The sequence below is a fragment of the Aspergillus brunneoviolaceus genome, assembly GCF_003184695.1.
Source record: "Aspergillus brunneoviolaceus CBS 621.78 unplaced genomic scaffold BO95scaffold_83, whole genome shotgun sequence".
Lineage (NCBI taxonomy): Eukaryota > Fungi > Ascomycota > Eurotiomycetes > Eurotiales > Aspergillaceae > Aspergillus > Aspergillus brunneoviolaceus.
The window spans coordinates 36979-50923 of record NW_020290813.1 but is presented as its reverse complement, the minus strand read 5'-3'; the positions used below and the strand labels follow the sequence as shown (position 1 = coordinate 50923).

The 13945-nt window shown below is 53.8% G+C and overlaps 7 protein-coding genes across 7 annotated transcripts; 1 reads left to right on the top strand and 6 right to left on the bottom strand.

Annotated features, from left to right (window-relative positions):
- Nucleotides 1-177: 177 nt before the first annotated feature.
- Nucleotides 178-2304, bottom strand: BO95DRAFT_468041 (fungal specific transcription factor domain-containing protein; the record flags this gene model as incomplete). The annotated part of the gene is made up of 5 exons (XM_025589336.1): nt 178-588; nt 642-927; nt 980-1391; nt 1446-2167; nt 2225-2304. 5 exons carry the CDS (start codon nt 2302-2304, stop codon nt 178-180), a joined length of 1911 nt encoding a protein of 636 aa, XP_025437703.1.
- A 1522-nt stretch (nt 2305-3826) lies between these two features.
- Nucleotides 3827-4577, top strand: BO95DRAFT_373691 (uncharacterized protein; the record flags this gene model as incomplete). Its single annotated transcript, XM_025583069.1, has 3 exons — nt 3827-3967; nt 4036-4163; nt 4217-4577. 3 exons carry the CDS (start codon nt 3827-3829, stop codon nt 4575-4577), a joined length of 630 nt encoding a protein of 209 aa, XP_025437702.1.
- Nucleotides 4578-5280: 703 nt separating this feature from the next.
- On the bottom strand, nt 5281-5828 carry BO95DRAFT_468039 (uncharacterized protein; the record flags this gene model as incomplete). The annotated part of the gene is made up of 2 exons (XM_025589335.1): nt 5281-5407; nt 5500-5828. 2 exons carry the CDS (start codon nt 5826-5828, stop codon nt 5281-5283), a joined length of 456 nt encoding a protein of 151 aa, XP_025437701.1.
- Nucleotides 5829-6994: 1166 nt separating this feature from the next.
- On the bottom strand, nt 6995-8829 carry BO95DRAFT_447181 (acyltransferase family protein). Its single transcript, XM_025587558.1, has one exon. The coding sequence runs from the start codon at nt 8698-8700 to the stop codon at nt 7357-7359; it is 1344 nt and encodes a 447-aa protein (XP_025437700.1). The 5' UTR covers nt 8701-8829; the 3' UTR covers nt 6995-7356.
- A 546-nt stretch (nt 8830-9375) lies between these two features.
- Nucleotides 9376-10509, bottom strand: BO95DRAFT_423151 (uncharacterized protein; the record flags this gene model as incomplete). The annotated part of the gene is made up of 2 exons (XM_025584616.1): nt 10065-10509; nt 9376-9762 (listed from the first exon to the last, which is right to left on the bottom strand). The coding sequence occupies exons 1-2, from the start codon at nt 10263-10265 to the stop codon at nt 9376-9378; spliced, it is 588 nt and encodes a 195-aa protein (XP_025437699.1). The 5' UTR covers nt 10266-10509.
- Nucleotides 10510-11209: 700 nt separating this feature from the next.
- On the bottom strand, nt 11210-12450 carry BO95DRAFT_398767 (alpha/beta hydrolase). The gene is made up of 2 exons (XM_025583809.1): nt 12362-12450; nt 11210-12289 (listed from the first exon to the last, which is right to left on the bottom strand). Exons 1-2 carry the CDS (start codon nt 12373-12375, stop codon nt 11233-11235), a joined length of 1071 nt encoding a protein of 356 aa, XP_025437698.1. The 5' UTR covers nt 12376-12450; the 3' UTR covers nt 11210-11232.
- BO95DRAFT_275540 (uncharacterized protein) lies at nt 12300-13151 on the bottom strand. The gene has a single exon (XM_025581613.1). The coding sequence runs from the start codon at nt 13039-13041 to the stop codon at nt 12571-12573; it is 471 nt and encodes a 156-aa protein (XP_025437697.1). The 5' UTR covers nt 13042-13151; the 3' UTR covers nt 12300-12570.
- Between the last annotated feature and the right edge of the window lie 794 nt (nt 13152-13945).

The window sequence follows — 13945 nt, the reverse complement described above, 5'->3', positions numbered from 1 at the left end:
TGGCACACGAAGGTTCTTTATGAAGGTTCATCAAGATCGGCTGCGGAGAGTGAGGGGAAACCGAGAGGTCACGTGGCGGGAGCGGGGGATGATCGGAGACTCGGAGAGTTGGAGAGTTGAAGAATGGCTTACCTCGGCTTGAAGTCCGAGGAGCGATGCAGGATGCGCAGATCCCGACTAGAAAACAGACCCGCAGAAAATGTCCAGTCGCGGATCCCAGAAACTTTCAATATCCCAGTCCAGCAAGGTATTGAAATTGTGGACCGGATCAAGCAAGTCTGGCACGCCGCTCGCGCCCGCAGGTGCATTCGCCGTCTCGCTCGGCGCAACTGACTCCCTCGATGTACCACAGCTAGGATCAATGATCTCATCCAGGATTCGGGTGAACTTGGCCTTGACTTGTTTGCAGAACTCGAAGTTCCCACTCCCCGGTCGGGCGACCCAACTGAGACACGAGACATACACCGTCAATTCCCTAATCAGCTCTGCCCGCGAGAAGCCCGGAACAGCCGTCAGTGGGGAAGTCGACGAGCGGTGCAGCATTTCAGTGCAGAGCAGCTGGACACTCGGAAGGCCGTATTGAAGGAACTGTTCCTTTGGTTAGTGTTCAGTCGCATCTTGTTGGATCAGTAGAATCATACAAGATGGGTGAAGTCGTTCCGAATCTCTCGGAGTCGCTCGCGTTCGTCATTGATCACGAGAATGGTGCTTAGAATGTCCTTCGCCACGATGAAAACATTCGTGGACCGGTCGCCGGAGATGAGTCGATGTAACAAGAAGATCGAATGCAGATAATCTAGATTCAGCGTAAGGAGGACCAGAAGTTGATGGCTGTGCATTAACGTGGGGGTATGCCACATGTCGACCGAGTACTTCATATGGCTTGGACAGGTATTCCACATGACCGCTAGCCTCTGGAGCACATCTCTAAACAATAATCAGTCGTCTGTCTGAACCCCAAGTGCCTCATCGGACATACTCAGCTTGCCTGACCAGATTGGCGCCGGTCACCCCCAGATGCAGCTCCAACACTTCCTCGCGGATCTTGGCAAGGAGAAGACGTAACCGTATGGTTGTGGCGGGTCGATGCTTTCTATCTACATTCCACCCGTGCTCGTCGATCGATCGAAGGCTTGACTCGTGCTCGTCGGGGTCGGGGTCCTCATCAAGATCCAACGGAGGTTCCAATATGCAATAGTGTCGATTCATCAGTGGCGGGCGACCGAGAGCCGTCGCGATGGTTTTGTCCATGGTGTACACCACTGCGAGACATGCCCTACGCCACTGATGGACGAAGACTGGCGCTTGCTCTAGCGGGACGTCGTTTCGATGCATGCCGGTCGCATATATACAGGAGCATAACTCTCCCAGCGACGAATACAACCTGCGACCTGTGTCCGTATTAGCCGCATGTTGTCGGTGTCATGCCGAGTCTGTGAACTGACTGGAATCGCCAAACCGGCTGACAGCAAGAAGCATCTGGTAGTATTTTAGAGATACGAGTAATTCGTTGACGAGCGGCAGGGCGTCGGTCAGAAGCGACAGATGCTCGGTGATCTCTAGGACCTGAGGCAGAATCTCACTCTTCCCGCGCTGCTGTGCGTCGATCAGTGTCACAGTGTGCTCGGGAATATGGATCAACGCCAGACTCGCGAGCGTGATGACAGCGCCTATCAGCTCCCACCGAAGATTGACTCCAGTAATAGCCTGGCACAGATCCGCCGCTCTCATCTGATGGGAGGTGGTGAGAGGTTTATAGGTGTTCTCGAAGATCCGAACCACCATGCGCAGACGGGCGGCATCCTCGGCCATGGAGTTCTGATCACAGATCTCCCAGAGGTGGCTCAGCGCCGGCAGCATAACTGTCCGCGGGATGATGGGCATACGACTCAGCCCATAGATGTGCTCAGTCAGACACTTGAGGAGGCGGGACTCTCGACCGAAGAAGTCCAGGATCCGCAACCCCAGCTCAAGTTGTCTCGGTTCGATGGTGTACTTGCCCAACTCCGAAGGCGAATCGGAGGCGCCTTGACTCTCCCTCAGGAGATATCGGTAGCTGGTGGGACCCAGAAAGCCGGTACTCTCCATCGAGGGGGTGTTGACGACGACTGGCTGGGCGGGCAAGGCATCACGACTGGTGGCCTCAGGCGACGAGTTCGCAGTGGCTCTGTGGCTGGACGTTTAGCTTCAGCTATCAGAGAAAAGGATAGAAGTCACTACTCACAGTGGAACGGAGGCAGAGTTCCGCGACCTCGCTTGGATGGGATCGGAACCACGGTGAAAGGGACGAAATGTTTTGGTCATTGGGGCGACCAGGTACACACAGGCAAGGTTCTTGGCGCTGCATCGGCCGCATTTGGGCCACACGTGGTCGCATCGTGTCTTGAGTTTGCGACATGGCTCGCAGGCTTGTCTTCGACCGTTCCGCCGTAGGGACTGAGGCGAAGGGGAGTCCATGTACGTGAAGGAGCTGGTCTGGACGACAAGATGAAAGGTTGGTGTTAGTTAAGTTAGCAGTGACGGTTTAGTCAGATGGAAGGAATTCGGCCCCGGATCGGATCTACGGCATCGGGTGCAGTAAGTCCGGATCACGTGCTCACGTCCCTCTTTCCACCTCATTCACCACATGGGTATGCTATCTGAAGCATTCGAATTGTATAGATGAAGTATCAATGTATTGAAAGTATGAGGGACAGCCAGTGAGTACCCCGTAGTGCAAATAGATGAGAGTACTAGATAGTTTGGTCTGATGTCAACTATAGTAGCAAATGATCAACTACTAAAAGGGGAAAACATATAATTTCGCCATCTACTTCGGATGTGAGTAAGACTAGTGGAAACTGATGCGACAACGTTTTTCAACACTCGACTGTTGGCCAGCCCCAGAAACATCATGGATATCTCTGAGCCGCTCTCTCCATCACAAGTCCAGCTGTCCAGAAAAGGAACCTGAAATTTTGTCCAGTAATATTGAGCGGCGAGCACCACCACGTGGATGCCTGAGGCTGAAGCAGCAAGGCTGACAGGCTAGCCCGATGGGGACGAGCATGTTTACAGGTGCCTAAAGATCCTCATGCCACCTTCATCTCAGACGCGAACAGGTCTAAACGGACTTTACGGATTAGTCTGAATACGAGCCCGAAAGACCCTGATGACTTGGCTTGAACCAAGATCCCCATCCGCCAAGGGTCTTGGGAACTAGCCCCAAGCTATTGACCTTACCACTCTACAGCCTGCGTACGTCGTTAATGTCAACACAGTATAAAAAGCCTCAAGTCTCTAGAAGATCACTTAAAGCTATGAGCTGAGCGAAAGATCTTATCTCGGCGCCCAGAAAGCACGATACAACTTGATCAACTTTCCTGCCGAGCAGCTGCATTCCGAGACACCACCCAACAAGAGCATCAGCCGGGCAGGGCTGAGATTCCACGCAGCGGCAAGCGTTGCCCCTTGCATAAGATACTGGACCCTGTCGGCTCGGAAGAGGAATTGCGCAACCGGAATCTGCCCTGAAGACGCGCCGATGCAGCTGTCGGGGGCCGAAGGGACGTTGGCCCCCAATTTTCGGGGCCGTTTGAGAGACATTCTGCTGCACCGGATACAACCTCGACCAGGCTCCAATTGCAGGCACTGTCTCGCGTTGTGCAACAGAGGTATAAAGACTGCAAGATGCGTCGCGGCCGAAGTTGAATTCATCACTCATTCACCTCATCTACCAGCTCCCAGCTTCACTGTCACTCTTTTACAGCTCCACTGCGTGGGTCACTGTCACTCTTCTCATTCCACTCCTTCAACTATCTTTTCTATACTCTTATCCAACTTCAACATGAAGCTCTCCATCGGAAGCATTCTCGCCGTCGCCCTAACCGTGGCCAGCTCCGTGACTGCTGCCCCCGCCGCAGTGGAGGAGCGAGCTCTGCAGGAGCGTGCGTCGAACATCATCATCGGCTACCGCACCGTGAGTAAGGTATGACGCTTCGAGGCTTATCCCCATCCCCACTTGTCAGTCATCAACATATTCTGACAGCTCCCTAGGAACAAGCCGCCAAGTACAACAAAGCCGGCACCCTCACCTACGAGGGCAACCGCGCCAACATCCAACTCGGCGAGGGCACTTATCTGACCGCGAACCGCGGTGGATGGGCTGGTTCTGCCACCGACTGGTAAGCAATCCCTCCCCCTTGCCCTTCACGCTGCCAGCACTGATAGGGGAAAGGTACTGCGTCATCTACGCCGACAAGACCAAGTTCGCCGCGGCCACCAAAGCCTGGATCCCCAAGACATACGGCACTGACGGCGAGATCTGGTACAAGAAGGACAAGATCGACGCCTACATCAAGGCGGAGAAGGGCACCTGGACCCCGGCCGAGACTGTGCGCGTCTCCAAGATCGACGGCGACGACCACACCTACCAGCTCGTCGTGCCGCCCAAGCTCTCCGGCAGCAAGAGTCTGCTCGGGAAGTGGAGCAAGGGCCCGCTGGATATCTCCGTCACTTGTGCCGAGAGGGAGGAGAGCTTGCCGGATTCGACGGTCAACTATGCTACCTTCAACAACATTGTGGGGACGGCGCAGTAGGGGATGACGCCGTCTAGAGGAGGCGGGTTGGGGAGTCTTGTTATCGTGCTCAAAGTGGGGTCCAGGGGGTGGGCTGTGCTGGGGAAATCTGATCATTGTTCGAGATCGCTGACTTTGGATATGCTTGGCCCATTCTGATGAAACCACAATTGTTTAAGCTGTTGTAGAAGCATGAACTTGCGGGGCCATTGTAGACGTTTGCTGAGTGCCGCCCAGCAGACTGCAGTAGACCACATGGTGTAGAAGCGAATCAGGACAACAAACATGGAATGATGCGAGGTAAGAACAGGAATGATAGGTTTCAAAATCTACAGTAAGCCGGCCAATCGTTAAGAATCTGGATTGTGCCATTCGCTGCGAGATCGTTCCTGGTCAGTAGACGTGGCAGGTTCAAGTTAATGTGTGATTCGCCGTGCAGAGTGCACCAGATACATGACACTTGCCCTGCAAGACTGGAATGCACAGGATTATATTCTAGCACAACCGCATCAATTGAGACAGAGCATCAGGCTCGTATACTAATTCGCCAGATGAGAAACGAATGACGGGAATAAGTTACAACTGGACAGATGTAGACGATTGTAGATGTGAAAGGAAACAACAGCGACCCCCCACACCGATTTCCAGAACAAGCCCCACGCCGTCGGACTTCATCGGATAGCGGCCGTGATCTTGCCGGGCTCGGTGAAAGAGACCCAATAGATTACTGTTCAGAGATAAACACAGTGCTAGGGGCAGAAGAAGTGCAGACGCGACCGCTGCCGCTGCTCTTGCAGCCGAGGAAGAGGTTACCAACGCCCCATTGCCCAGGCGAGTACTCGCCAGAACCCCTATCGCCTTCATTAGTAATTGACATTGTGGTCTCTTTCGGTTTGGGTATGACTATCAGGACAGGTAAACTCAAGGCCAGTCCGATACTTACAGATCGCCGTACGAATACATGATAGCAACTTCAAAGCTCGAGAGACCGGAATCGATGAGGTTGAACAGGTACTTGCTGTCGCTGCAAGCAGTGGCTGCGGTGGACAGGTAGGTGAGCTTGGGGCTCCGAGCCATGCAGCTCACATGTTTGTCGCCATCGGCCAGCTTGAAGGAGACATCAGTCACCTTGTTGGCCGCGCTGATGTCAATCTTAGCGTCGGTGACTGTCAGGGTTCCAGTGGTGGCGTCGGCAACGTCCCACTTGGAGGGAGCAGCGAAGGCAGCAGAGTAGCCAAGAACGGCGGTAGCGATAACGGAAGTGAACTTCATTTTGACGGTGGAGGGAAGGAGATCTGTAAAAGGTCTTGGAAGTCTTGGGGCTGTGGTATATAGATAATGTGGTTGATGATTATAATGAAGAAGTAGGATTGAAGGTACTACAAGCACCTCTTTATAAATCCTTCGTGGACTCCGAGGTGAGTACCTTCTAGGTAACACCAAGAAACGCTTGATAGCATATGTGGTGAATGCAACTTGACACCTGGTAAGCAGTGGAGGCTATCCGAGAACTACGTGTGCGGCTAATGTTGTGTCCCTTTTACTGTAGTAGTATTTGCTCAGTAGGAGGGTATACTTAGACAAGGTGACTCCAGATTCATGATCTGCTGCTGCTGCCATCTTTCCTTCCTGAGTTTCCTGGGTACAAGGCCGTGCTAGTAGAGCCTTGCACGTTTCGCCGTCTAGGAGGCGGAAGTCATTAGTACATAGTCAAGCACTGCTACATAGCAAGGAGGCCTATATCGAGACCAGGATCCGCACCTGGTGATCTCGAAGGGTGAACCAAAGTTCTACGGTATCACAGAGCCGCAGGGTCCTCGCAAATATATTGATGTCTTTAGAAAGGTGGATCCGTGTATAGACCCTGTCGCAGATGGCCTCCACTATCCGGGCAAAGACAATTGGCGGCTGAGACCCAGCCTTCAGACCCTGGCGTCGAGGGACCAGTACTATTAGAAAACTCTGATTCATTGATGGGAGCGAACATTCCACATGGACCCAGCTGGGCTGTTTTACCTGTTCGGGCTAGCACTGTAAGCAATTTTATGCAGTTACTCGATCCGGGCCTACTTCTGGCGTACCTACTGGCAGTCCTCCACATATTTGCCGAACAGCACATTTTCTACCGCTTTTCCGCTACTTCTTCCACACAATCACACAACACGGTTCTCTTCAACTTCAACATACAAAGTCCTTTCAAGTACCATTCAGATTTTCCAGATTTCTTTTCGTGATTTCGCGCAATATCTGGGAATATAAAGTGAGGATTATTCTACAAAGCAACACACATAACTAACCCTCTTACAATAGAGAACTATTGGTTTTTTTCCGGATTAGGTCTACAATCCCTATAAAGCTAAAGCTATTATGACGGCGACGCGTCTCGGGCAAGTAAGTGAAAACGAGCCCGTTGTTGAATAAATAAAGCAGTAAGTCCTCCCCGACTCTTGACGGCACCTTTCGCAGTAAATAAGGCAGCAGCACTTCTCCAAAGCTTCTAACTAAGTACGAGGCCCCGTCAAATGCTCTTTCAGATATCTCATGGCTTAGGCTTTTCATGTTTTCTGCAGTATTGAACTTACTAGAGTCAATATGCCGGAGTTGAGATGCTTTCCTTTGTCTTCCAGACAAAATCTAGTAAATCAAAGAGTAGCCCCTTGAGTGAATTCCAAACATACCGTCACCAGAGAACAAGCGGTCTTGCTAATGTAGTGATACTGCTGGAAATAGTATATCCTTGACATAGGAGTTTGGTGGGAAGGTGCGACAGGTACGTGGGGACTCGAGGTACTGTACAGAATCATGAAGTAAACAATTGCTCCAACCTCTTCGCCAGCGCCACACACTTATTGTCCACATACAGAGTGTAGTAATGCGACGCAAAAACTACCACCGTACCCAACAAAATCCCAGACCCCCACCAGGCCACATGGAACGCGAACAGATCATCCCGCAGGGCCTCCGCACTAGTCAGGTACGGGTTTCCGCTCGCCAGCAGATACACAAAATCTCGCAGGGGATTGCGCCACAGCTGGTAAATGGTCTCGTGGAGCAGGTACAGCGAGAACGAGATCTTGCCAAGATACTGCACGGGCTGGGTGTTGAGGGGCCTTTGCAGCCACGGGGACTGGGCGATCGCATAGACCAAACACGCGGCGCCCACGGACTTCCAGCACCAATGGTAGATCTCCCACCGGTCCTTCCACTTGGCAGGCTGGAGGGTAGCGAGGAACTGGTAGCCCGGGGGCAGCTGGCCGTCGCTGCCGAGGCAGAGGAGATAGTATCCGACCACGAAGGCGAGGGAGGTGATCATCCGGGAAAGAGTGAAGAGCTTTCGTAGCGAGGACCGGAGCCTGCATTGCGCGGTAGAACAGGACGGCCGGGACAGTTTCTCCTCGTCGTCGAGGTCGTCATCTGCCATCGCGCTCGCCACAGAGGTAGTGTTGATCGCCCGCTCCGCCAGCCACAGGCCCCAGATGAATCCGAAAATGTCCCAGTTGCCAGCCCATAGGAAGAACCCCGCCAGGAGGGGCAGAGCCCAGAGTCGGAGCTTGGGACGCCATGCCGACAATCCGACAGTCAGTAGATACACCACGTTGGATCCGCGGAATTCTAGAGGCATAGTCCATAGCTGGCCGTTCAGACCGCCGCGATACTCAAAGGCGATGACATTGATGCTATCGGCCATGTAGCCACACAACCACTTGATGTGGGCCCACGGGTTGGTCCAGGGTTGAAGTCCATCGAGGAACCCCTCGTCGAAAGTCCAGTGGTACAAATCGAAGAAGAATAAGACCTGGCTCAGGGTGGCCAGGACAACCACTGGCAGATAAATGCGAAAGAGGCGCCGCACGATGGCGGAGGTCACTCGCGGCAGAAACTGCGGGCTGTGGCGGGCTTTGAGCAGACTGACGGAGATGGCAAAACCGGAGATCACCATGAACAGAGTCACCATCGAATGGGCGGAGAAAAGAATGCGGATGGGAGGAAGCTGCACCAAGTGCCGATTGGCCTCGGGGGGTTCAGCCCAGAAGGAGACGAAAGGGTGCCAGATATCACTCATAAAGTAGTGGTCAATGGCCACAATCGCCGCGGCGATGCCGCGGAGGCCATCCAGCCACTGGATGCGGTCATGGGCAGTCATTCTATGCAGGCAAAGTTCGCGCCGGACATTGTCAACCGATGAGTTGTGTCACTGTCGCAGAGGCATGGATGAATCTTCAGCGGCTGAGCCCCTTTTTAATGGGGGTTCAAAAGCAAGCACCATCTCGTATTGAGGCTCGGCAAGACCCTGAAAATGGAGTCAGCCTCACCAATTATGGACACGAGAGAAACCTGGGAGTGCACTAGTCTGCGAATGAGAGAGCCGTCAGTGGCTGGAAATTTAGGCAAGCAGGCACCAAAACTGCTTTAATTAGAGTCTGCAAATTGCAGCCATGCATTTGGGCAGTGCACAGACCCACGTCCAGACCCCTTGCCCCACCGACAGGGTAAGCTGTAGTCATGGAGAGGTGTAGGGTGTCTGGAGCATACAGAGGGATGATTCTGTTGCAAATTAAGGAAAGGACTAAAAGGACTATCTCGATAAGCGACCCATTATGCAGAGATAGAATATTTTGACAGTTACGCAATGAAGATGCAGTGCAGTGAGGTTGTTCAGATTCCACAACCGAGTCATCCATGATGTTTGCAACATTTGCAACATTTGCTCAGACTGACTTCGGCCTCGGACTTTCTCCGATCCGCTCCCACCCGACTGACTACCAAAACAGCAAACACAGCAAACACTCCAAACACATCAACCACATCAAACAGTGAATCAGTCGGCATTCCACAGCGGAATGACGGCAAAGCCGGAGACTCCATCCTCAAAGGTGAGGCAAGTGTCGACATTCTCCGGCGTAAACGTGCCCACGGCCTCCCCGCTGCACGTGCTGTCGTGGTACGCCACAATCTTCCACCCCAGGTTGTTGACCGTCGTCGCCGCGTACCAGTAGTACTCCACCCCCAGGTTGAGATAGTAGCAGGCCTGCGGATCGTTGAGAGTCAGATACCCCCCGATCGTCGAGCAGTTGTTGTTCAGGCTGGAGACCTGCAGCTGCACCTCGAAGTCGGAGGGGATCGGCCAGGACGAGTCGGCCGGGATGGAGGTGACACTGCCGGTCAGGTTGGAGAGCAGATGTCCATCGTAGTTGGCGATGTGCTCCTCTGCGGCACTATCAGCACGGAGCAATCTTCGGCTGGAGAAGATCTCTTACCCAGGTTCAAGGTCGTGTTCTTGCTGTTCGCCGCATAGGTGGACTTGCAGTAGCATTGCAGAGTCGCTCCCTCATCGAGCAGGATGCATTCGCTGCAGGACTGCGAATACGCACCGCTACGGGACTCAATACTCGGCGTCGACGCATGGGGCAGGACGATGAACTTACTCGGTTTTCCACTGATAGCAGTAGGTCAGCACAAGCCCTGACGACCAGAGTTACCCCAGAAAGAGGAAGAGGAGGAACATACCGCTAGCGTGGCTTCGCTGTTGGTGATCTTGTTGGGGAGATAGACACTACTGGTGATAGTTCCACTCCCGTCGCTGGTCGGACAAGTGCCCACCAGCCAATTTTCCAGGAGATAGATATCGGTGCAATCGTCCGCAAAGCCCTGGCTATGCACCGAGGTGCACAAGCCAGCAATCAGGAGAATGGCCGAGGTGAATTGCATCTTGAACCGCGAGGAATGCTCCAGCAACTTGTCGACTGCTCATTCATCGCATTGAACCATCTTTATATACAGCAACATGAGGCTGATACTCAAGGTGCCGACATGGTCTCCGCGCATTATTAACTGGGATCTGAAATTTGTCAGGAACTACAAATCCCTCTCTCGAAGGTCCGACGATCCTGCAGGACTTGAGATGGCTCGAAACGGGCTTCGCTCCGGAATTTGGTCAAGAAACAGATTAGGGTCCATTTAGTGCTTATCTCAGCCCGCACCACAGGGTGCATTCGAGGACGACTCGGACGGAGCAGGAACAGCAGGATGAGCAAACACCGATAGAACTGCCTCGTATTCAAGGCTTGAATTGGCTACGTACTGCCATGAAGAATGAGTTTTGAGCTTGTCAGGGAGAGAAGCGGCTGCTTATATTGACGTCAGAATGAGCTTCTTCTACACCTCAGCGATGCAACCTCATTCAACGGCCCTGAAAGTGAACAGGTACAGTACAAACGTTATCCTACAGACCGCGTCAGCTCCCCTTCCCGCGGTACCCATAAGCATCCGCAGCAGTCTGCAGGAGCGAACGGTGGGGCGCACTTGGAAAACTCCGGACTCCGGCGCTCCCACACCTTTAGGCTGGGCTCAAGGACCACGATGCGAGGGCCCGAGCTGACGGTTGAGATATATGCCATTCGGACCTTTACGGTGGTGGCTTATGGGCTTTCTCCGCCGTGCACTGTGCATTGAAATTCCACTTGGTGCTCTCACTGCCGCACAACGGTGACAAGAAGGCTGGGAAGCGGGGTTCGGCGGCGCTAATAGGACCAACATGTCACGGAGAATGGTCCGGCTTACGGCCGACTATGCCCCGGGGCTTACTTTCCCGTTGCGCTGGGTACTCGATTGCTGGTGTAAATTCTTCAAGCTACATGATAGTACATTCAACGCTCCATTCTGATCGTTGCAGTCATCACCGTGCCTGCTCTGTCACCCCAGACCTCTCTGCGGCCCCCACGCGCCGCACAAACTCCCCCGCTTGTCGAGCACAAGCCTCCGCTTCCTGATGGAACCTCATAATCCAGCCAATCATGAGGACGTCGTGAGGCACCTTCTCTTCCACCACGAGCTCAATCTGTGAATCCTTGCCGGCTAATTCCTGGAACCGTCGGACCAGCCCCTGGTGATCAGGGAACAGAACCTCACGACCTCCCGTGATGATCAACACGGGCGAGGGGAGTATGAACGGATGGTGGATGGGTGCCACGTACCGCTCCACCGTCTCCGTGATGGCCAGGTCGCGCAGGAATTGCCGGGCGCCCCAGGTGGGAAAGGAGCCTGGGATGTACTCGGTGCCGTAGTTCTCGCTTTGGGTCCAACTGTCCGGGTCCACTGCGGCGGGGACATCGCACCATGGCGACCAGAGCCAGCTGCACTGTGGAGGTGGGAGTCGGGACGGGTCGTCGTACTCGACGATGTAGCGCAGCAGGGCCAGCGCAAGATGTCCCCCTGAGCTATCGCCGGATAGCACGATGCGGGATGGAGGGATCTGTAGGGTGTGAATGAGGTAGACATACGCAGCGAGGGTATCCTGTAGCTGGGCCGGGAATCGGCCAGTCGGGTAGCAGGCGAGTCGGTATTGTAAGCACAAGATGTGACTGGCCGGTGTGTGGGTGAGAAGTGTCTTCGCGAGGAAGTTGCAGGAGGAGGTGCGTCCATCACCCAGCACGTACGAGCCGCCGTGAAGATGAAGGACGACGTATTGCCCATCGGGAATGGAGGTGACGCCAACGCAAGGTTCAGGAAACCACGTGGCCCCGACGGCCTCCGGCTTGACTTCTTGATCCACTGCAACGCCTGTGTAAAAGTGGGTGTTGGCGGGATCGATCACCACAAATCGCTCCCCCTCATGGTGTGGCTTCAGTGAAATGGGCCATTTGAAGTGACAGGCCGTGTAGGTCCGAAGGAAGAGTTTTAGGAATGAGCCAGCCAGACCTTGGCGGGCGGACCAGTTAGGATCATGTCGAATTCTGTGAGTTGTTCATCAGTAACACGCGCCAAGACGGAGATGCTCAGGGAGGTGATCAAGGACAGGCACTGACCGGGAGGAAGCCATGGATGATGAAGACAGTTATTCAGGGACGGAAGCGATGGGCAAATAAACCCATGGCGATCGCAGCCAAGCTTAAAAGCCAAGAAAGACTTTGTTCAGCCCTACGGGGAGGGGTTTTTGAAAAGACATCACTATGATGTCGTCATGAGGCCCATTCACGGCAGGCAACATCATTTCTCTTTTCGGTTAGTGTCTTGCCTACGTATCATGGATCTCCCTGCTCATTCCTTGAAACAGGCTGAGGTGCTCGTTTGGTCTCCCAAAAATGGGGTATCGGCCAGATTCTGCCAGAACCCAAGGTCCAGGTCCCACGAGAGCTGGCTTTGAAATTCTTCCCAGTCGGCGAGGGTCGTGGTGCGGGGAGACGGCACTCCTGGTCCCCGCAATGCCGCAATGCACCCGCTGTAATGAAATCCTGGATAATACCTTGGAGATCAGATCATAATTTGGGTCTTGCAGTTGCACCACTGATCCACCTGACAGCTCCGCAGCCAAAAGAGTCAGATTCTGGATCGCCCGTGGCCGAGGGGTCGGGACCGGAGCGGACGAACAACGTTGATTCAACACGGCTAAGAGAATGATGCCCGCGGCAGGAAGGCCATAATGCACGATTTGACAGACCTGAGTCAGTTTATGTTCTACTAGACGCTGCTCATCGATCCGCCTCATACCTTCCACGTCGGACTTGTGCCCGAATTTGTGAGCTGGTCGCGCACCATCATTAATGCGACAACAGTGGCCAAAATTTGCTCGGCGAGGGTTACAAGCTCCTGACTGGGGGTGGGAGGAGAGGATAGGACCACAAGACGAAGCAGAAACAGGACATGCAAGTGATTGAGCTGGGCGCTGGCGAGAGAGTCCCTCTCAACACCGTCTTTTGTGGTCTCCTTCAGGCTTTCCTCCAACCGGAACTGTCGCGGGTGCTCATCCCACAATCTCCCAGCTTGTGCTTGTAGAATACCAGCAAGATTAGTAAGGCTCTTATACGCTTCATGCCGATGAACGGAAATACCGGACTTGCTGCTGGAACTCGTCGCTCTTCTTGTCGCGTTGCAGGTATAAGATATCTTCCTTGAGGCTTGCACACAACGCAGACCAGCAAGTGACTCAGCCACATAAGAGGGACAGCTGCTGGGCTCCAATCGGGAGTGATGTCACTTGGGTCTGAAGACAGATCCCAGTGGCTGGTGTCCGCAGGAGCCGAAGGGATCTGAAAGTCGCAGAAATGGCGTGGCATCCGCGGAGGCCGACCGAGGAAAATGGCCATGTTCTTATCGGCGGAGAAGATTCGCATGCAGTTCGACGCAGCTCTTGGAGAAAAACAGGGGCATTCCGCTCCAGACCGTTGGTCTGATGCACCGAGACCAAATATTGACGCAATACCATCCCCAAGTCGTCTCCAATACTGATAGCCTGAGTCCTGTACGTGCAAAGGAACAGGTATTGCCCGGATGGGAAAGATGTACTGACTCTGATCGCCTGCCATGTACGAACGAACGATGAGGTTCTCGACTGAAGTACTAGCTGCAGGTCATTGAGCTGGTCCAACGACAAGGCTATCTCAAGAGCACAG